Source organism: Coturnix japonica, chromosome 7, assembly GCF_001577835.2.
Source record: "Coturnix japonica isolate 7356 chromosome 7, Coturnix japonica 2.1, whole genome shotgun sequence".
Classification (NCBI taxonomy): domain Eukaryota; kingdom Metazoa; phylum Chordata; class Aves; order Galliformes; family Phasianidae; genus Coturnix; species Coturnix japonica.
The window spans coordinates 7,265,859-7,288,019 of record NC_029522.1 but is presented as its reverse complement, the minus strand read 5'-3'; the positions used below and the strand labels follow the sequence as shown (position 1 = coordinate 7,288,019).

At 42.9% G+C, this 22,161-nt stretch overlaps 1 protein-coding gene across 8 annotated transcripts in view; it reads left to right on the top strand.

Annotated features, from left to right (window-relative positions):
- The window catches only part of ERBB4 (erb-b2 receptor tyrosine kinase 4), a 484,578-nt gene that overhangs the window by 226,410 nt on the left and 236,007 nt on the right, over positions 1–22,161 (top strand). For all 8 annotated transcript variants that reach the window (XM_015867995.2, XM_015867997.2, XM_032445688.1 and 5 more), the window contains exon 3: positions 11,216–11,402. In XM_015867995.2, the coding sequence (XP_015723481.1) occupies positions 11,216–11,402 (187 nt within the window). The remainder of the gene's footprint in view (positions 1–11,215; positions 11,403–22,161) is intronic.

The following is a 22,161-nucleotide window of genomic DNA, read 5'->3' as shown; positions in this document are numbered from 1 at the left end:
CTTGAACTAAAGGAAATTTGTGGCCCACAAGCAAATATTAAGTGAAATAAAGAACCTTTGGTTTTGAGAAGGTGTGAGCAGGTGATGGTTCCATTCTTTCTCAAGCTCTGGTTCAACAACAGGCAGTGCCAAGAGCTCTTGCAGTGACATTCACACTGGCAAGTGTGCGTGAGGGCTGCGAGGGCTGCATCCTGAATAGAATTTCTCCCTTGGTTTGTAATGTTTTAATTTAGTATCAAATATTTGTGGACTGGCAGGGTCAAACAGGGATAGGAAAGTAATGTAGCAGACATTGGGAAGGTGGGATACCAAAGCATTCAGCCAAAAGGTCGAGCAGCATGGAAACTCATTAGGAAAAATACTGTGAATACATCACTGCATGTGGAGCTAAACATGAGCTGCTCCAGCCCCCGTGTGTAGGACTTCCACAGTATCAAGTGCAATGTGTGCGAGCTTGCACACTCCAACACACACGAGCTTGCACAGTGGACAGCCAAACATGCCAGCCTATAGTTAGATAAATATACTTTACCAAATGTTGGAGCATGTGGGTTGCATTCTGCACTCTGAGCAGCACAAGTGTTGGTCAGGGATAGAAAAGGCTGTTTTGAAGGCCTCTTGGAAATGCCTGTGTAAGGTTCTTATATGACCAAATGATTTTTGTGATAGTACCCTGACCAATTAAAGGCTGTGAAATGGTGTTTATTGACTTCAAAGGAACAGGACCTACACTGTTGAACTTAATGTTCTCCAAATAAATGTAGTCAATAAGTTAATGTATTGAGTGAATTCACTTCGATAAAGAGAGATGGATTTATTCCTTCAGTAAGATGTTTATGAGACCTAAGAGCCTCTGTGGTGAATGTGGGGGGGAGGTGTTTGAAGGGTGGTAAGGTGGGGGTCAGTCTCATGTCAAACTACCAATAGGACTAGAGGGAATGGCCTCAAGTTGAGCTAGGGGAGATTCAGATTGGATGTTAGGAAATGCTTCTCTGTAAGACTGGTGAGGTGCTGGAAAAGGCTTCCCAGGAGGTGGCGGAGCCAGTCTGACCCTGGGTGTGTTCAGAAAGTGTTTAGATGTTGTACTGAGGGATGTGGTTTAGTGGGATCTACTGGTGATAACTGGGGAGACTGTGGAGAAATATGGAGAGAGCAGTTGTCTGGCTGCAACTTGTGGAAACTTAGGGTAATGCAAGAAGCAGCATGTATGGATGCTGAGGGCTGGCGCTAGGTGTACTGGATATTTGCTCTCATTGCATCACCAGCAGTAAACCAGTCTGACCTACCACGCTCTTGATTTTCCAGCTGGCAGCTACAAGTAGATGAGGATTGGATAAAAAGGAAAAAATGAAGTCCTTTAGAACTAGAAATGCCTGCAACTTTAACCTGGCATTATACCTGTCTATCAAGCCTTCACGTCAGGCTGGGTGCTGTGAGAATGAGAGCTGGGTTTGCTTGACTGAGAGAAAACTGTCATTTTATCCAGGATTTTTCTCGTCTCACTGCAGGGTGCAGTTCAGTGAGGAAACTATCAAAGGGCTGCATTTTTAGACACACACAAATGTGACGATAAGAAACCCTGCAGGAATGCAAACACACACATGCTTATTAAAAAGACACATAAAATACATAAGTCTGAGTGCACGCAAAAGCTGCATATATATATATATATATATATACACACACACATGTGTATGTTGCTCTGAATTTTCTTAAAACTCCAGAGTAACAAAATTTAATTCTGCAAAGTCCTAAGGCACTTTTTGGAATGAAACCAATACTAATGCAATTAAAGTGGTAATACCATTTGTTAGGAGTACCTAAATCATTCATTTTCCTCTTGGCGGTATGGCATGTACTTAGGTTACATGCAAAGTGAAAGCAGCATCACCTGTAATGACTTCATGATAATCCGACTTTTGATGGTCCTAACTCAGAACAGCTGAAACTTCCTATGTATTACAGAGGATGTAAAGTAATTAACAGACATGAAATACCACTTCTGGCCTTCTGCCGTAGTTTCCCCTGCTGTGCTCAAGCCTGAATGACCACTCAACCCCTCAAGTTTTCTTTCTGGGGAAGATACTGTCTGTGCTCTGCAGGGTGAAGGACTTGGGGTCAGTAATGGCCAAAATCAGCCCGCTCAGCCCAGACTGAACTGGTTTTGTGGCGCTTTTTTGGGGGGGTGGGATTATGGTCAGACTCACTGGGATGTTCAGCATCTCAGGGTTATGAGTGGGTGGTGAGTGGACGACTCCTGCCAAAGGACACGTCCCAGCTGAGGGCTGCAGGGGAGGCCGCCCTTGATGTAGAGACTGAGAAACTGTATTTAATATTAGGTACAACAACATCTCTGTCTTTGAGGGAGAGGTAATAAGAGTATTAATAAAAGGCAGGTGAAGAGAGAAGGTCCCTTTTTAGCTGCTGCATTGTTTTATCGTTGTCAATCAGCTGGGAACTCCTTGGAGATTATTCAGTTGTAGTTTAATAACATTGTTTCTGTGATGACTTTAATGACTGAGCCTTAGCTATGAGAATAACCCCTCTGTTTTTCCTCCTTCAACAAGCTATTGTGTGTGATTCAGTACATTAAGGAACGTTATTAAATACAGAGGTTTCCTCTAATTAAGCCGTTTGCAAAAGATTGCTTGTCCAATCATTTGCTGGTGATAAGTATTGAAAGAAATTGTATCTTAAGTTGAGTGGTACAATTTTCCTGCCATACTCCACAAAAAAAAAAAAAAAAAAAAAAAAAATAGAATAATAAAGCAGTAAGGCTATAAACTTGGGCACTCAGAAATTAGATAATGCCAGAATTATGGTTACATGAATCTTATTGTTACCAACAATGTATTCTGTCCTTCTATGCTCCTGACCACGCGCAGTTCCCCTTCCCTCTCTGATTTTTTGCCCTGTTCTTCACCATTTATAAAATAACCTTTTATTCCAGAATGTTCTCCTTTACAATGCTTAGAGTTTTCCTTTCAAGAGGTAAAAGCGTTTTCTGGCCTTTTTCCTAGAAGAGAGAGAAATTGTTTTACGTAGAATTTTTCCAGCCTCTTCCATTCTCATAAACTTACCTGTAATTTAAACAAAAAATGCTGTTTGAGAACGTTGATGTAACTGCAGTTTCTTCCTTGTTTTGGTATGAGTGATGGTATATTTGTGGTGACAAATTATCTGGTTATTAAAAATCTTGGACGCAGTTGCACCCATCTCCTGTAAGGCTGCACATCTTGTCTCATTCTGGAACCAGCTGTCTAGTGGGAGAAGCTTTTAATGTGCCCACCTGGAAGAGAAGCAGTGAAATTAGCGCAGAGAAAAACCTTATCTGTATAGTTAGTTCAGTCATTGCAGATTAGAGGCTGTTTTTCTGGTTTGTTGTCACCCATCATAATCTCAGTATCTGAAGTTTACACGTCCTTCCTGAAGAATCCTTGAGAATTTAAATGCAGGTGCGTTTACTAATTCCTTGTATCATATAAATTAGGGGTCTGTGCTTGAAAGAGACTTCAGCTATCTATTATTGCCTGAATAACAGAGCTATTCTCCAGCTTCTAGATAAACAAAAGGAAACCGAGTCGTTAAAAACAAGAAGCCTCTTCACTTTTTATCTTAATGGAAATAAACCTAATCAAAAGCCAGCGATTAATGGCTCTCTCCAGGGTTTCTATTCTTGAAGATCAGAGAATCACAGTGTCTGAAACAGTTTCCATTGGAAGGTGTGATGTTGAGCTCAGACTCTGTATTTGTATATGCTCAGCTAGGAACAGATTTGCTAAAATCCAATATTTGAATGAAGATTCTCCTCTTCAACAGAGAGAAACAAACAGTAGCAGTACCAATATCTGCTAATTTATGTGTGCAAAAATGTCCTACAGTGCCAATAAAGTTGTTTCTTCCCAGGAAATGCATTTAAAATACTCATTGAAGAGTGTTTGTTGCACAAATGAAACAAGTGGGAAGGATTTTTTGTTTCTTTTTTTTTAAAGGAAGGATTTTCTTGGTAAAGAAATGCAAAGCTCTCCAAGAAAAAAAACCAAACTGCTTTTTCAAACAACCAGCAATTTGTTTCTTGAAAAAACAAAGAAACCCAACAGCCCAAAAGCTCAGACTGAGGTTGTTTAGCTGGATTTTGACATGGTTGCCTCATTTTCTCTACATGCAGTTCTTTCTTGCAATGATAGATCAAAGCAGCCTTAAGCGTCAGGAGTGGCCTGGCACCTCTGCCTGCATTTTGAATGGGAAGGTGTAGTAGTCCTGTTGATAAGCTCTGTACCAGATCTTTGGGATGGTTAATTGATGGCATCTCTCCTGTTGCTTCCATGGTATACGGTGGAGAAATTTTAATAAACGTATTCACTTTATCAGGCTAACCGTAGACTCGACAATAATTCATAGCAAACAACCTGGCTCCATATGAGGAAATCTCAATGTCTGATGCATAAAGCCCGTCACTCATCATCTATCAGGTGAATACGTGAAACCTCTTTTTAGTGTTAAGTGCACGTAAAACAATTCTTGTATCTCCACAGGCAGCTTCCTCGAAGTGCTGTGTCATTCTGGACACCTTGCTCAGCCTGCACATCATTTGTTGGGTGTAATCTTCCACTTGACTTCTGATCAGACACTTGACCTTTCAGTGCTGTCATGGGAAGGGCATCCTTTTTCACCTTTTTGTTCCCTGTGTAAAATTTCATCTGTTTGATGTCTCAGGCAGCATTTAAGCTAGGGAAGCCAGGAGGGCTTCTGAGCTGGAAAAGGCTTTGTGAGCACCGTTCATCCTCCTTCTCTTCTTCCTCTTTTGCTTTCCCTCTCCTTCCCTTGAAGGAAGCTTGTGCATGCCAGTTGGATGGGCTCCCTGATGTTCTCACACCTGTTTCCTTATCTGGAGTACCAAATAATCAACCTCCCAACAGGTAGGTCAGCTTAGACACAAACAGAAATCTGACAGTGATTAACAGCATCACAAATAGTTAAGAACAAGGAACCAAACACTCTTTTTTCATGTCGTAGATGGTATCTTGTGCTAAAATAACTATGTTGGCTTGGTTCAACACACAGTCATCTCAGGATGCCTGTAGCAGTGCAGACATGTAACAGCCATGAAGCGTTGTACAGTGGAACTTACAACTGGGGTCAAGGCCCCTTTTGTTATTAGGAAAATACCTCTGCTCCAATGGCTAACTGCAGGAAAGACCAGCGCTAATTCAGATGCTGACTTCCCAGGATGCTAAAGCAGCTTCAGCCATCATTTAGTAAGCCAGCCATCACTTCATCTTTCCCCAGCGAAAGTGTCCCGAGACCATTGAGCACTTCTCACAGGCTCTGGCTATCTGAGGCAAGTTGATAAAAGGCAATGTGTTTTCCCATGGTTATTACTTTCCTAAAACCCTTCCAGACTGCTGGCATTATTTTGTTTATGAGGTGGTAGTTTGTGCACTTTTATGTCACCTGGAAAGCGAGATTTACTTGATGGAAGCTCCTAAATGCAGAGAAAGCAAAAGGCATTAATCTCTCCAATTGGAAATTCTGTGAGTGGGCAGCTGTAAGCTGATATGCTTTGAGTTTCTGCAAAATGTAGCTACTGCTAAACAGCCCAAATGGTGAAGCATTCTCTAACAGCATAATGCTTTGACTTTAATCTTTCTGATCTAATTTATGACTAAATTTTCCCTTGGGAGATGATGCAATAAGCTCTCCTGGAAACCACTTTGCAAATATGTTGAAGGCCAATCAGGTATTGCAGTTATAATGTCAAAATCCTTACTGACTCGCTCTATACATAGTCATCCATACCTTTCCTCAGGGCAGTTTGTCCTGGAGATTGGGTTGTTACAGAGTGAAAGCTTTGTCTCCATCATAATATAGCTCAGTTTAGCCAGTTTAGGATTCAGTGCTTGTGCTCAGGCAGCCTGTGTACCTGAAAGTTACACCCTCCCTTAGCAAGTACCCTAGCAGAGAAATCGTGTTTTAGGCAGGAAGTATAAGGGGACTCTCAGATATTGATGTAAGCCTGATCAGTTTCTGTGTCCTATGCTTTTAAGTAGCTCAGAGCTTGCCTCACTTGCTTCAGGTATGCAGCAGGTAAATGAACAGCTACACAGTTAATTCTCTAGTCTTCCCGTAGGACAAGGCCCCCTCCTGGAATAACACAATGTAAAAACCAGCCATTCCAAAAACATACCTTTGGTTCAACTGCTCCGAAGACGGTTTCTCTAAGTTGTGGGAAAACCTTCACTTGCAAATTTCTGATGACATAACAGAATATGTTTCTCACTGAATGCCACTTTAAATTTCAGGGAAGCTGTTGTGACATTCACTCCATTGATCTGTTGCTGAAGATATTACTGGTCATTTTCAATGCATATTAGCTAAGAAGTCAAGATGTCTGTGAGGTCAAGAGTAATGTTGCTACTGGTTGTCTTAAGCGTTCAGTCACAGCTCAGTTCTGCAGTCATGGCACAAGGCTCCTCAGCTACAGGTGTTCACAAAATTACAACCGGTCACATCCTTCAATACAGCTTAAAGCAAACTAAAAAACTGCCAAAAGTTGTTTTTTTTTTGTTTGTTTTTTTTTTTTGTTTTTTTTTTTTGGTAACAAATCTGAGTCTAAACAAGTTCCGTGTTTTGGACAACAAATTCTCTGTAGCTGCCAAGGCAGCTCTGGTTATGATACACTACTTGCTTCCAGATCAGGCACCAGAAAACTATTTTTCACAATCCGTGTTCTGATATTCATCAATGTGCTCAAACTGGAGGGATTTTCATTGAAGCTTGCACCTCATATCTGAAAAACCGGTGGTGCTCAGAGGAGCTTAACATCACGATTTCATGAACGCTGACGTAATTGAAGAATACTCAGTGTGGAAGGAGACAGGAGCTTGTTCTGGAACAGCATTCCGGACATGTGTGCTCTGTGTCAGTTTTGACATTGCCTTGAAGTGAAGCATCCTTTTCAGACATGAGAATCATCAGTATGTGCTAAATATTTATTGTGGTTGCGAATGGGGCTTTAAAAGAAGCTTGCAGCAGCCACATGCCGGAATCCAGTGCAACACGTCTCCTGAACTCTTGAAAATCTCAGTTTATCTTACCATTAAGAATTCATAATCATCAATGAGCTATGCATGCAGCAGCTAATTGAGCTCCATAAAGTGCATCAGGCTGACGATTTCCACATGGCTACAGTATGGATATTATTGTTTCCCTTAGAATTAGCACCGTAAATGCAGTAGCTGCTTGGAGACCACTTTGTGGTAATTTAGCAAATGTTAATTTTTTAACTGTCACAGTGGAAGACGTAGTGTGTTGCATCAGTGAAAATGTATGCAAAACATCATGGAAATGAACTGATGGCATTTTAGATGATCAGCACACTCAGTAGCATGCTTGGCTGCCTTTCATAAAGGTAAATATTACAACTGCCCTGAGAACTTGTCTAAAGTTTCACCAGTGTTCCCCTTAAGGGCACCATTGGTGTTTATTGTAATAAAAACAGGAAACAACTTTATCCAGTTTGGTTTTGCTCTAACAGATACAAATGCTTAGCTTTTAACTGATGGAAAAAGAAAATGTGAAACGTGCTTTTCAGGTTAACTTGAGATGTGGAAAGCTTCTGGAACAGATGACACGGTGCTAACTATTCCTAGTAGTCGAGTTCCTGACTTCACTGTGACACACTGACCTTAACTGACATGAGGGGGGGAAAAAGGATTACGTACTTAGGAAATACTTTCCCCTTTGTGTCACTTGGAAATCAGACTTTTTTGGGATTTCATGTAACAAAATGGTGCAGGGTTGCTGGAGCTCCTTGGACCTGGCTCAGCAGATGTCTGTTGTCTGCTAGCAGCTGAAGCGTGAGGAGCCTTGCCGGTGTGTCCTGAAATGGATATTCCTTCAAAACAGAGCTCACTGAAGTTGCAACAGATGGCGTTAAAAGTGGGCCCTTGGCTTCTTCCCAGCGTGTATCTCATTTACAGTTCTCTGCCCTTTCTATTTCTTTTGGTGGAAAAGCCTACAAAGCCTCCTTGATAGATCTTAACGGGACATGGCAGTGCTTATGAACAGCCCCAGGTTCCTCTGTCAGGCACTGAGCTGCATTTCTGGGCAGAACAACAAAGTTTTCACTGTTGTTTTGTTGTGTTTCACTCAGGTTTTTTTGACTGAACCAGAGGGCAATTTAAGATTGCAGGTAACAATCACATCTTTTACTCGCTGCTGGCAGGATAACAATGGCTGTTGGGAGCTTAAAATGCTTTGCCTGCGCTCAACCAGTATTAATTGTAATGAATGTTCTTGTGTTTTACCTTGCAAGGGAGCAGGTTGTCTGGACTTCCTTTGTGTAGATCATCAGGAAAGGAACCTCAGAAAAGAACCCTGTGCATTCCGTTTTGGGGACTGGTTTCTCTGCTCACCTTGTGCATATATAATGCTGAGAAATGAAACACAATGTGCCAGAGGAACATCTATTCAACTTGAATAGAGCCACACTGTCCCTGATGAAAGGACCCAGATTCTAGATGGTAACACCTAGTGCTCACACCAAAAAGCTGTTTTGCTTCTGTCCCCTGAGCAGTCAGTTGGTGTAGACTGTGAGGCCCAGCTTCTGCTATCTTGTGGTGGTTTCACGTGAAAGCCCTTAAGGTGCTACATCAACCACAGTAAGGTAAATTGTGATGAACTGCTCGCACCACTTTGAGGCAGTGCCTGAGGGGCAGCGTCCGCCATTTTGTGGTAATTCCTGATATCCGACACCTGCCATTTGGGCATAGCGGCCGCCATTTTAGGGCAGATCGTGAGGCGTGGGGGCCACCACATGGTGGAGATTGCTGGGCTGCTGCAAGGTGTGAGGTGCTTCAGGACACACAGGCTTTCCTGCCTTCATTGTTGTGAGAGGAACCGTTGAAACTCTTTTGTTGGACACTTGAATTTTAACCAGGTGAGAGAGAGCATTAGCATAGCTGTCCAGCATGGTGTTTAGCCTTGTTTGTAAAGGATAGGCAGTTCAAATCACACCTAAGCTCAGCATGAGTTGCAGGGCTGGTGGTAGGGTTGCATGGTCCTTCCTGGCATGGAGATATGAGAATCTGCGTGGGAGCCAGTGCTTGCTGTAGAAAGAAAGGTGATATATGGGGCTGGAAAGAATCCTCTGGCTCATGTCTGGTACTTGCCATAGTTTGTCATTGCAGTTGGTTAAACCAAATAAACAAAGTGTAGGGCTTGTCAGGCTGCTGGTATCAACAAAGCTTCATCCTTTATTATCTCTTTTTTTTCCCTTCTTTTTTTTCTTTTAAACTTTAGAAATAAAGTTGTGTGTGTGTAGTGCATGTGTTAGCAGTGCCATGCTGAATTATCGCCATCTTGGGTGTGCTTGCTTTAAAGAAAGAAATAAGGTGTACCCTAAAAACAGAAAATGTAGCTGTAAGTGACAAAAAGTGGCAGGGAGGACTTGGTCACATGTAGTTTAAGAACTGCTTTTAATGTTTTTTTGACTACATTCCAAGTTTAAAGCGTCCATTTAAATTAATTAGATTGGTAATAGTATCCTCAGAACATGAGTGGGGAAATTCTCATTATGAGATATGATTTCAACATTTTCATTTTACCAATGAGAATCCGGAGCAGCCAGCTTAAGGAAATTTCAGCGTACAATGAAAAAGAAATTCCTGACCAAACTGACAAAGCTGAAATGTCTAAAAGCAAAGAGCTATCATGAAAGTGCTGGAAAGCCTCTGATTATAATGGAATCAGCGTCCCAGGGTATAATGCAGCTCTGCATTTAATATTGAGCTACTGAACCGTGCATCTCAACTTAACTGAAGTCACTGGGTTCTCATCAAAGTCCTGTAATGACACTGTGCTCTGCTTAGATGCCAAGTGACTCTTGAAATAGCTCCAGAGATTTTTTAGCAGCTTCAGCTGTAGAGACATCAGACTTCAGAAGGACAGCTACTGCCATGTTGTAAATATATCTTTCGTTATATATACTGCCGCACTTGGCGATAAACTTATGAACTCCTGTAAACATAATTAAAAGGTTCTTGCACACTTACAAGTGAAATCATGGCAACGGTGCTGATGCAGCACAAGAAAAGCCTGTCCTTTGTGCTGCAAATCTGTTTTGTCTTTCCTTACCTATGATAGGTGCGTGATACATTTAATTCAATGCCTCCTATTGTTTGCCTGTGTGTTTGTTTGGTTTTTTTTTATTATGGCATTGATTGGAGTTCCTGTCATGTTGATTGTAGTTTGGGCATGCTATTTTAAGCAGAATTTTTCTTACAATGTATTGTTTAAGGTATTGACTTTGCCAAAGGGAAGAAAAAAAGTGCCTGTATCCACTTAAGCAGACAGGTAGTTGTGAATTTCTGCCCATTAAATATACATGCTCACATAAATGTACGCATATGCAGTGATTACAGGCTGATGCAGTTATAGAATTAGGTGAGATTTGAAAACTGTATTTCAGGAAACCTTTCTAGCACAGAGCTGGGAGCAGCTGTGCCCAGGAGCATTCTTCAGCCTGTCTCCTCTCCTGCAGTAAGGCTCTATTGAGTGCTGAGATGGCACCTATCAAATAAGTATTGTTAAACTTTTAGATATTAAAGAAGTATTCCTGGTTTGTTTGGCTTGGGGGTTTGTTTGTTCCTTTTCAACCCAGCCAACCTATTCCCAGGTATGAGCAGGAGAGTTGTTGCATAGCTCATCTGAAACAAACAGTTTTCAGCCAACTTGGAGAACCAGCAATCATTTCAGTAATAGTTTTGATGCCACTTTTGCTTAATATCTGGAGTATGTGTGGTTCAAGCACTTCAGAATGAAACTTGAAGTTGAATCTGTGCAAATACTCAACGATAATGTCATTTATTTAGAAGTATAAGGTGATTATATTGCTTAGGGGCTTTGCATTTTCTCTTCCAAACATGCTCTCCATTTCTGTCATTCAGTCCTGCTTGAGGGGGAGCTCTTCCAGTGTTCTCTCTCTTACCATGTGTTGTGACCTTCAGTCTCACCCTGTACTAGAGAGGTACTTGGTAGCATCTCTAGTAACTCAATTACATTGAAACAGAAATGGGGTTAAATTCAAGAAGTTGAAGCTTTAATGTATTTGAGTGTAGTACTGGTATCTCACGCTAAAGCATCTGATCTGAAAAGTTCAGAACAATTGTAAATGGTCCGTTCTTAATTTATTTGTTTCCTTTTTGTCTTTCAGTCTATCAGAGAAGTCACAGGCTACGTGTTAGTGGCTTTGAATCAGTTTGAATACCTGCCACTGGAGAACCTGCGCATCGTTCGTGGGACCAAGCTGTATGAAGACCGATATGCTCTGGCAATTTTTCTCAACTACAGAAAGGATGGTAATTTTGGTCTCAGGGAACTTGGCTTGAGGAACTTGACAGGTGAGTGAAGCTTGTAAATGTAGTCACTTACTTGCCATGGTTTTGTATTCAGCTATAGATTCATGGTTCGATAATGATGTGGAGTATGTCAGTATTTCTTTTTCCCAACTCAGGGTCTGTAGCGAATGGTTTGGGAGCTTAAAAGTTCGCTAAATTGTATTGTGTATCTTGGACTGGAACTTAATCAAGTGCAGGCAATGCTTTTAGGGAATTCAGTAGAAGTGAATTTATTTATATTGGGTTCCTCATAAAGGGAGAACGTTTGCTGCGATGAGAGTTTTGGTGTTTGTGAAATGGCCTTATTTCTGCAAGTCTCTAAATGTTGAGAGCAAATTACTGACCTGAGCTGGGTGTAGAGAGAGATGGGAACTTGGTGAACTACCTTTTGGCACCCTTCTCTCTTCACTTTTTTTTGCGTCCTTGTAGGCACTGGCACACAAGTGCCTGCAGTTCCCTGTTCATGTCTCTTAGTTGTATGGTGATGCTTTAAAAAACAGGAAGGTAAAGGAGTCTTCAGCTGTTTGATGGAGTAAAACACAATTTTGGCAGGCTTTCAGAGCAAGTTCTTCCTCCCAATCAGACTTGTAACACTTTTCTTTACTGAGGCCATCAAGCTGATACCAGAGTGCTTCCCAAGGTCTCTAAAACCATGCCGCTCCTACTACTCTTCCCTCTGTTACTCTCATAATCCATTTTTCACCTATTCTGTTTCCTGTTTTTTCCCATCCTTCTGATTTAGGGTGTTCATTATGGCTATCTATGCTTTGCATAACACAGAGCTATAGCATCATGCACAAGTAGAATTTTCTACTTCATATTCCCTTTATTGTCTGTGGGTCTCAAAATGCTTTGTAAAATACTTTAGTCCAGATAAAACTGAGGCAGAAAGGCCAAGGCCAGAGATGGGTGGTAACCCTTTCCTTTTGGGTTGGAGGCTGTTGTTCTGCCGGGAAGTAAGAATTGTGTTTTCAGTGATTATTTATCCATTGCTTTGCTGCTTGGTAACGTGAGTAAACTTATCTTGTAGGCCTTGGCTTAAGATTCTGTTCTTGAACCAGCTGCCCTGTGCCTGGCTCCTGAGGCTTTCTCTCGATGCTGTTTTTTACTGATAGGCACAGCACCAAGACTGTCCACTGAATACCTAGTTTTTCTCAAGTGTTGTGAGAAAGTCTGCCTTAGCTCAGTCTTTGAATCTTTCCTAACATGCGATCATCACAACCACTTCATCTAATGTAGGTGTTTAGAAAGTCCTTTGAGATTATTTGGCTCAAAATGTATTGTCTCTTGGAAGTGCCTAATAACATGAGCTTGTCTCCAATGGATGCTTCAAATAGCTTCTGGGTGCTGAGTATGAGCCAGTATGTGCTTAAAAATGCTCTTAGTATTTTCTAAATAGCACGTGCCAGGGCCTCATGAGTCCCTCCAGCAGCTGTTCTTCGACCATTTTCTGTACTGGTTAAGATGCACCTGACTGTTTTAACCCACAACCTGCTTCTTGATGCAAATACTTTTCCTGAAGCGTACTACTACTTCATTCATTTTCCTAAAGCATCCTTAGCTTTAATAGCTGCATAAAAACAAGCAGTGTTTGCAGCAGTCATAATGACACCAGGCTGCAATAGATGAGCTGTGTCTGGGTCTTCCCCATGTCTACCAACGGCTCCATGTTTACATTAGAAACAACCAGTGATTTGTATTGTATTTAAGATGAAGCAGTTCCCGCCAGCTTGCATCCATACAGCTTCTAGTCCACTACAGATTTAAAGGCATTAACATGAAATGATAAAGTGCAGAGGCTGTTCTCACCTGCTGATCACCTCAGGTCTTAACCAAAGGCAGGATTTCATTCCCCTGTGACGTACCATAGCATTATTTTTAGTGTGTTGTTAACAGCTGTGTTTTTATTGTCAGGTATTTCTGACATGCTTACATTTCTTCTTTAAGTTTAAATGCTTGATTTTTTATTTTTTATTTTTATTTTTTTCCCCCTTAAGCTATAAAAAAAAAGATAACTGTGATGGCAGTGTGTTTGATCTGACAGGGAAAACACAATCCTGTTCTCACTCATGATGTCTGTCAGCTTGAGAGGGAGTTGTGGTAGTGTAACGCAGGTCAGGAGTGGGCCTCAAAATTCATGTGGCACTTCCAGAAAGCTTTGCCTGTAAAAATCTATTTCTTACTTGTTATAAACACATAGTCAGTGATTCCACAAAAGTGTCAAAAACAGACATTGAACCAACTAAGTGGCTGCTGCCACCTCAGCTGGACTCATCTCAGCTTGCAGATTCAGCTGCCAAGCAGCGTTAAAATAAAGTGCAGGTTTGACACACTGAATGTATTATTCAGCCTGAGATTAGCAGAATAACAAATGCTGAGGGAGAGGGAATGCCACCTTTTTCCATTTACTTCATATGAGCTAGTGCAAATCATTCCTGTCTCTCCCATGTAGCTAGGCAGTCAACCTTAACTTATGCAATGAAAGGGCATAATCATTGTTCACACTTTGAGTACTCCAAATATAGAGAATACCTGATGGCTGCATTTCATTATGGCATTTATCTTCATGAGCTGGGAAAGAGGGATAACTCACAAGCCAGAACCATTTATGAAGTATCCCATATTTTCCTCTGAGTGAAGATGAGTAACAGAGATCTACGGCAAATGCCGTATCCTTGAATAAGCTGGGATCAGCTAATCTCCCCTAGTGGCCTTGGTAATAGAGTTTCCTCTGCATGTGTCCATGCAACTCTAGAATTTCTTAAATACGTGAGAATAAAGCAGAGTTAGCAGTGATTAGGTTTGAGAACACAAAATCAGCAGAATCTGTTATTTCTTCTCTTCCCGCTTTGCATAAATGGAGATAAATGCTGAATTAAAATTACTGATGTTTGACTGACAGACAAATACTGTAACCCAAAGGATTCTGTCAGTGATGACCTAAGGAAGGGCGCCTCGTTTGACCAGCAGGGAAATCCCAGGGCAGGGAACAACTTCATTGTGCACAGGAAATGAATGCTGTAAGTGGGCTGAGCTCGTTCAGTGCTGTGATAGTACACCAGCATTCCTGTAACAGAGACTAGGACCGTTCCCTTTCTGCTGCCTTTCCTTGGTCCACACACATGTTGCATGTTCTGAGTCGCTGCTGAGATGCTGATACCTGTGGTGTGCAGGTTGCGATGCATCCCTTGGTCTCTGTGGCTTTCTACTATTGGGTGAGCTGGGAAGAAAGCAATATGTAGTTTGCCTCAGGCTTCCCATACAACAGGTGGGCAAGGCATCGCATCTCTAACCTCGGAAGAGGGGTTGCTAGGATACGTGGAGAAATGAGGAATTTGTTTAAAAATCCCTTTGGTACCCTCTGCTATCAGGGCTGCTGCGGGAGTTAGAATGTAGTGCCTGGCAGAAGCAGGCACAGCACTCGGTGTCTGTCCAGGAACACTCCTTCCCTGTAAGTTCGGGATTGCCAGATTGCATTGGTATCCCAGCACAGCACCGCTGACCAGCCGGTTGGGAGAAAAAGGAGGGACATCATGAGCACGGCTGGTCTTGCTTCAGGAAGGGAAGCTCCTCTGTGTTGTGGCACAGTCTCTGGAGCCAGCGGGAAATGGGTTACAGGTGGTATAGCAAGGCCAGGAGGTGTATTGTGCATGGCCAGAAGTGAAGACTGGTCCTCACCCCCAAGAGATGTATACTCACGCATTGATTATGTTCAGTAACAATGGTTGGGCTTTAATTGCACTGAGGCTGGGATTTTACAGCCTCCGAAGGATTCATGTATGCTTTTGTCATGCTAAATGCTGCGACTAATGTCTGATATTTTTGCGACCTGCAGATCACCCATTTATGCTCAGCTTTCTTTATTTGAAAGCACCTTTGTCTTTTTAGTTCTGTCTGTAGAGTTGTAAGTGTTCAACCTTGTTTGGAATGATTATGGCAAAAGGACATAGAAGAAGCTCATACTAATGATTTATAGGTGAATGTTTTCTGATTGGCTATGCAAAAGATTCAGCATATCTTGAACTCCTGCATTTGGTCTCTGGAAATCGTTTGCTGCTCCCTCTCCTACCAGTATTTCCACACAAACTATGCAATGCATTTTGTGTATTGCAAATGGGCTGAACCAGTTTGTCAGAAGCCATTTGCAGAATGTTCCACATGAGCCTCCAGTACTTCAGAGCCAGGAGGTCTCCTCAACCAGCTTATCCTGTGACCAAAGCAGAGCTTGGAACCACAGGGAGGAGGAGCCAGGCCCAACCCTTGGCCTTAGTGTTCTGTCTTTGTAATAAACTGAAATTCAAATTGGCCCATACTGTTTTCCACAATACACCCAGGTGTGCTGCTGTTGTCACTTGAAAATGCCATGTAAAATAATGATGTCATTTGCTCTCTTTTACTTGGCAAGTTTTTCCTTCTTACCTCTCTGCAGTAGTTTTCTTTTTCAGTACGTTATTCAATTACAAGGAAAGAAATTCTCCAAGTTTCAGATGCTTGAAACACCCTTTAGCTTTTTAGATATATGGGTAATCAAGATAAATCCAGTAATGCTGAAACCACTTAACAAAGCTGTAGCTTTACCTGACTTCAGCAACTCACGAGCTCCAGCAGCACGGGGTTTTCTCTGGCCACATGCTTTGCAGAGTGTTAAACATCTGAGCAGAGTAATCCCTCCATTTCAATCACACGGGTCAGGAATGGGTGGCACTGCAACATGTTTGAGTTTGGCAGAGGGATCTGTGCTGAGCTGCTCTATAACCTCAGTAAAATGCTGTCAGCGTTACACTGGGGAAGAAATTGTACTGCTTGTAGTGACAGCACTGCTGAGAGATACATCCCTGCTCCTGCTTGGGACAGGAAGGGGCTGTGTCTGTGCTGGCTGGGACTGGCTGTTTTAGGATTGCAAATCCTTGTTACTCCAGTAGTGTATCTTCTTCAGTTCAGGTGAATGGAAGAGGTGCTGATTTCAGTGTGGGTTTTTCTTCTTTTTTTTTTTCTCTACAGTCTTCTGATTTCATTGATTTTCTTATTTTCTTCTGACAGGCAACAGCTTATAAGGAATTGGGAGCTTTTGTAAAATAATTAGTCTTGTGTTACGTGGTGAATGTAACCCATCAGCTCTCCCTAGCAGAGGGATGGGTTCAGCTGCCATAGGCAGCAGGCTCTGTCAGCCCCGTGAGGATGTGAGGTGTAAGCACTGGTGTGGCAGTGGAGCTCAAAATGGGTATGAAACTCTGGGCAGCAGGTGTCAGATAAATGTTTTTAAGCACAGGCACATCAGTGGCATTGCAGCATGTGTCTACCAGGCAGCACAGGCCTGCAGATCTCACTTTAAAACCAAAGCCAAGGGTGTGAGGTCCCTTCTTAAGCTTCACTATCTTCAGGCTGAAGGAGGTTAAGTCCTCCCACCTGCTGTTTGCCCAGCTCCATCCCAGGCTGCTTGCTCCTCCCTTGCACATCAAACACAGTCCTTGTGGTGCCACAAATCGCAGCCTGGTCAACTCTGGGACTGCTCATGTCAAAACCACTATGGGAAGTTTGAATGTGGGTGGTTTCACAGCAGTCCAGTGGCTTTAGAAGCTCAAGTGAGTGATGGTTGTAGGAAGTTTATCTAGCAGTTTGCTCGCACTGCTGAGAGAAATGCAGAGCTGTCCAGGCAGGAAAGGTAACCTTGAGGGGAACCCAAAAATAGATACATGGACCTACAGAGGAAGGGAAAGCACTGTGCAAACAGAGGTGACAAAGTGGGTAACACCCAAATACCGCAGTCTAATGGCAAAGCAAAAGCACTCTCCAAAGCAATAGCTGGGGATGAAGGAGCAGGCAGGCCGCACAGGAGCGTGACTGATACAGAGCTGCTGTAGTGTTCTGGTGCTACCCAGCCTATTCCACCCACTTTGCAAGAGCTTCTTTCCACACAGAAGGAACCATGACTGCTCTGAAGTGACAGTGCCAGGTACTCGGAGCAGGAGGCAGGTGATGCACGTGGACATGGAGCTGTAGGTACGTGCCTGCAGGCAGGGAGGGGGAGCAAAGCTATCACAGGAGGAGAACACGCTGGAGGCCTTTTTCTTTGATGTTTGGGGATTGCTCAAGGGGCTGTCTTCTCTGAAGCCCTTCTGCCTTCTGTGGTTTGTTTTTTTTTTTTTATTTTCCCCCCACTTCCTCCTTGGTGGAACTTTCGTATGTGTACTTTGCATTTCTTTAAGGCTTAGAGGACAGAGGGTGTCAGTCTGTCATGCCAGCCATTGCTCAGAGGCTGTGCTCATACCAGGCTCACATTAGAGATCCTTTGGGAGCTGATTTCTGCTTCTGTCCATCAGAAATAGCCCTGCTGCATAATGTGGCTTTGAAGCCACGCATAGCCCTGATGTGGGAGCATGGAGCAAAGGGTGGAGTTGAAGATGATTTTGCCTAGCTTGAGAGATGAGATAATGTTAGTGGATTGGTTTTGCGTTGGGTTTTTGGTTTGTGTTTAATGGGTCATCTAAGCATTGTGTTCAGACTGTAAAAGCTCTGGGAGCTGGTTCTGTCATTGGGGTCTGGATGGAGTGCTGCCGAGTCAGCCTGCTTCAGGGATGGTAATGGGCAGCTGTGGGCAGGATGCTGAGGCTGAGCTTACCTGGAGCTGCTCACTGCAGTGCCTGGATTGATCCCGACGCAGCAGTGTTAGGGTGTGCTGGGTGCCCCTGGAGCATGCTGTCATCACTTCTGGAGTTATGTTGGATGCACAGCCCTCTTCTCTATGCATGACACACTGAGCTCTCAGTATGTCTCTCGTTCTGTAACAGAGAGCTCATGGGGTTCTTGTTTGTTCTGCTGTTGTTTGTTTTGCTTGTTTAGCTATAGCTGAATGAACATCCAGGAGGGGCATTTGAAGTAGTGGCATCCTTTGTGTTGGGTCATGGCTGACTTCATTTCCCCAGCTTGACTACCCAGGCTGTTTCCTACTGAAATCTGCTTTTCTTACTAGAAGCAGTAGTGGAAGGAACGGACTGTGGGTTTCTCCTCCATTGGAGTTAAAACAACTGTGCTTCATTTCCATGAAATAATAATGATTCTCTTTGCCTGATACTTAAATTCTTTACAAGCCTCAGCCGGTTACAAATCCATTATCCCGAGCACATTGTTGCAAACAATGATAATAATAATTAAATACAATGTCATGCACAAAAGGCTAAGCTCGCTGCTGGCTCTTTTTACAGACAGAAGTGCTGGTTATTATTCCTTTTGCAGGAGACTCTGCTGCTCTGCAGGAAGGTGTCAAAGCCCTGCTGCCACAGGTGCAGGCAGCCAGGGAGGGGCTGGGCCCTCTGTTCAGGGGTAGAAGAGCTGCTGTTATTGAACGGATTGGGAGGGATCAGGGCTTGTCTCCTTCCCCCTCTGCCCACTCCCCCACCTTGCTCCTTCAGGGTTGTGTGGGAGTTATTAAATGGTGATATTATGGCTGTGGTTTTGTTCCCTCCTGCTGAGTTAACTATGGCTTGTGGTAGCTGTGCTTCTGGTGGTCACACTGATGTGCTGACAGAGGCCAGCCCTGGTATGTGCTGTAGGGTTGCTTTAGTAATGGCTGGGCTTGGAGGCTGATCTTTAAGTGAGCCTTGATGTCTTAAAAGTGAGCACCCAGCTTACATATGAGTTAGGTAAGGTTGCAAGGGCAGCATCCTGCTCAGTGCACATGGAAAGAAGAGCTGAGAGGGATGTTTTAATGGCTGTGACTACAGAATGGATTAATCCCAAGGGCTGTGCAGTTAGCCCCATGTGAGCTCACTAAGTCTCACCCCAGCTCCAGTTTCATACAGGAGTGAGACTTCTGGGTGTAGAGAGCTGAATGGTTTTGATTTAATATTCAGGAGTGTTCAGCTTCCCAAATAAAGATAATATTTTTGCTAGCTGAGAGATTTATTAATATCTTAACGTGGCCTTGGCTTTAGCCTTTTATTCCTTGCTTTCTTAAAAAAAAAAAAAAGTCTTAGCACAAACCAGCCTTGAATTTTGGAGAAGTAATCAAAGCTCTGCTGAGCAGATTTGACTGTACTGATGTGTTGAATGAGCTGTGACCTCTGCTGACCTCATTCTGCTCCATTTCCCCTTCAGGCTGGTAGAAGCGGATGGATGTAAACATTAATCTGTTAATTTAACTTCTGATATAAATAGGAAAAAACATATAATTGCAATCGCATTTTGTCAGTGGCCTATCTAACCTTACTGCTTTGCTTCAGAGAGAAGTCGCCATTCTGCTGCATGCTTCCATACTCAGGGCACTTTCCATCCACAGTGTTTGGATGGGGCATCTAGGTTATGGCTTGCTGAGTACAGCAGGTGGATCAGAAGGGACATGAAGACTTTCCTGACCATGAAGTGCTTTCTCCAGCAGCCATGTGTGTTAACTCTTCTTTTTTCACATTCTTTCCTGGTGTCAGTAGTCCTCCAACTTATTTTTCTTTGGATGTTTCTGGAAGGAGATGAATCTCAGATAGAGACGTTATGTCATGGTGTCAGTCCTCAGGGAAACTGAGAAATATGGAGAGAATGCTTTCATTCAGAAAAAAGGAGGGTTGGAAGGGATGAAGTTGAGTCTGGCCAGGTTCATATAACCTTTATAACCTCGCCAGGGGACAGCCATGGGTTTATAGAGAGGAGGAAGGAGCTGGGCATATGGAGTTGAAGCTTCCATCTCCCTTCCCCAGCACTGACATGGAGAGGTCACATACTGTGTGACACACTGGCAGTGTTGTGGCTGCAGAGGACTTTCAGGCTGGAGCTTAATCTCCCTGTAAGTGCCAGCTTGCAACCAGGTAGTGCACTATTTGACCATGCCTTACGAAGCTGTGTCAAAAATCGGATTCCTGTCTATTCTTGGTATCCGTAGGAGGTCTTTTCAAGAGCAGCATGGGAAAGGTCTTCTGGTGCTGCTGACTTCTGAGCTTGCGCAGTTTGCAAGAAGGATGCTGCCTAGTTTGCAGCACCTTGGAGGTTGCCCATGTGCTTTTTCTTCAGCATATGAGCTGGGGGTGGTGCTAATGTGCCTTGCAAGCACTACATGATGGTGGTTTTGCAGCCCGGCAATGAGAGGTTGGTGACACCAGGTTCTGAAGGCAGGTTTCACATCTGTCTGATTTGGGATGCGCTGCAGACACCGGGTAGCCTGCTAAGAGATGTGCAAGTTGTTTTCTGATACAGGTAATTAGTGTCATAATCTAGGGTTTAACTGTAGCCTGCAAAGAAAACTTACTTGGGTTTAAGTAAAATTGCTCCCTAACAAAACTGGCTAAATTGAAGCAAACCCCACATGAATGTACTTTTATATCCATTTACAAGTGCCTTGTATTGATTTTGCCTACTGCAGCAACTCAGATGAGCTAAATTGATGTCTGTGCACTAAGTTAAGTGGATTCACGTGGGATTTCATACCTGCTGAGCTGACTTGACTTCAAAACTGATTTTAGTGAAACCATTGTAAGCCTTGTGTGAGGCAGAGGCCTTTCTTGTTTGTTGCTACTGCTTTGACCAGGAGTTACATGACAAATTAGGGAGCAATGAGATGCAGCTGAAGGGGAAGATTGTGCCTCTTGCCCTGCTGACTGTGGTGCTGTGGTGCCTTACTAGCCTTGTCCATATTTTCAATTTGAAGTGGTACTAAGGTTGCTGACATGGTTTAGTGTCCGTTTTATTTCTGGAAGGCAGAGATTGGATAAAGATTGTTTATTTAATCATTTTGCTCTCCTATGCATTGCTGTCTGTGTTTGGAGAGAGCAAAAGAAACAAATGCTTGTAAACTTCTATACAGTCTTGCTTTGTGCTCCTGAATTCAGCAATTTGCTTAAGGGCTATTTCTCTTGCCATGCAATATCTTTCAGCTTTGGCTATGTTATCAGACTGTTTGTCTTATGTACCAGAGTTCTTCCAAACCTTAAGCTGTGAGGTTCATGTTGTCTTGGCCACCATGGACTAATGTGAAGTGCCCAAAGGAGTTCATCTGAAGACTGACCAAAACAGCTCCAGCATAAGGGAACTAAAATCTAACCCATCATCTTTCTGAACTGTCCACTTGCCTGCAGTGGGGGCTGTTTTTCCTTTTGGGTCTTTTTAGATGTGGTGTGTAGGTTTTGTGTTGTTGTGTGCATCTCTCTATGTTTTTAGACTGTTGTTTTTTATGTTTTTGTGTGGCGCTGTTGTGAGGGGATGTATGTGTTCTTCTCTTTGCTCCCCAGATGGCCCACAGGAATGTGTTTTACCAAATTTTACTAAAGCTTGGCGATATTATAGTATCAAATCACAACAGCACAACCTCTTGAAACTTCTTTGGATAAACATAGATATTTCTCTTAGCTGTTAAAAGTGTTTCTGTCCCGACGTTTCTTGTTGAGGACAGTGTTCGTATTCTAAGTAATGAGTTTGTAAGCCTTCGTTAATCCATAGGCTATTTTTTTCTCTGAAACATAGAGGTCATCACTCATCGTTTTCATCTATAAGCAGCACTTAAATTCCTAGTCATGGCTTATAAATGTTTAGGAAAAGATTGGCAAAAATAGCCTCTGCCCTAAATAGCTCAGAATGTCTAAGGCAGGGAGCCACCAGTGGACTCAGAGCAGTGGGGAAGCAAGTCTGCAGCTTCTTATGGGTAATATTGGCTCAGCACACCCACTTTTAGCAGGGGTGCCAAGTTTCTCTTCTGTATGAAGGCGAAGAAGACTTGAGAGAAGTATTTGAAAGAGGTCAATGAGATAACTTGCCGGCTGTCCACGTCTTTGTGTGAGATACA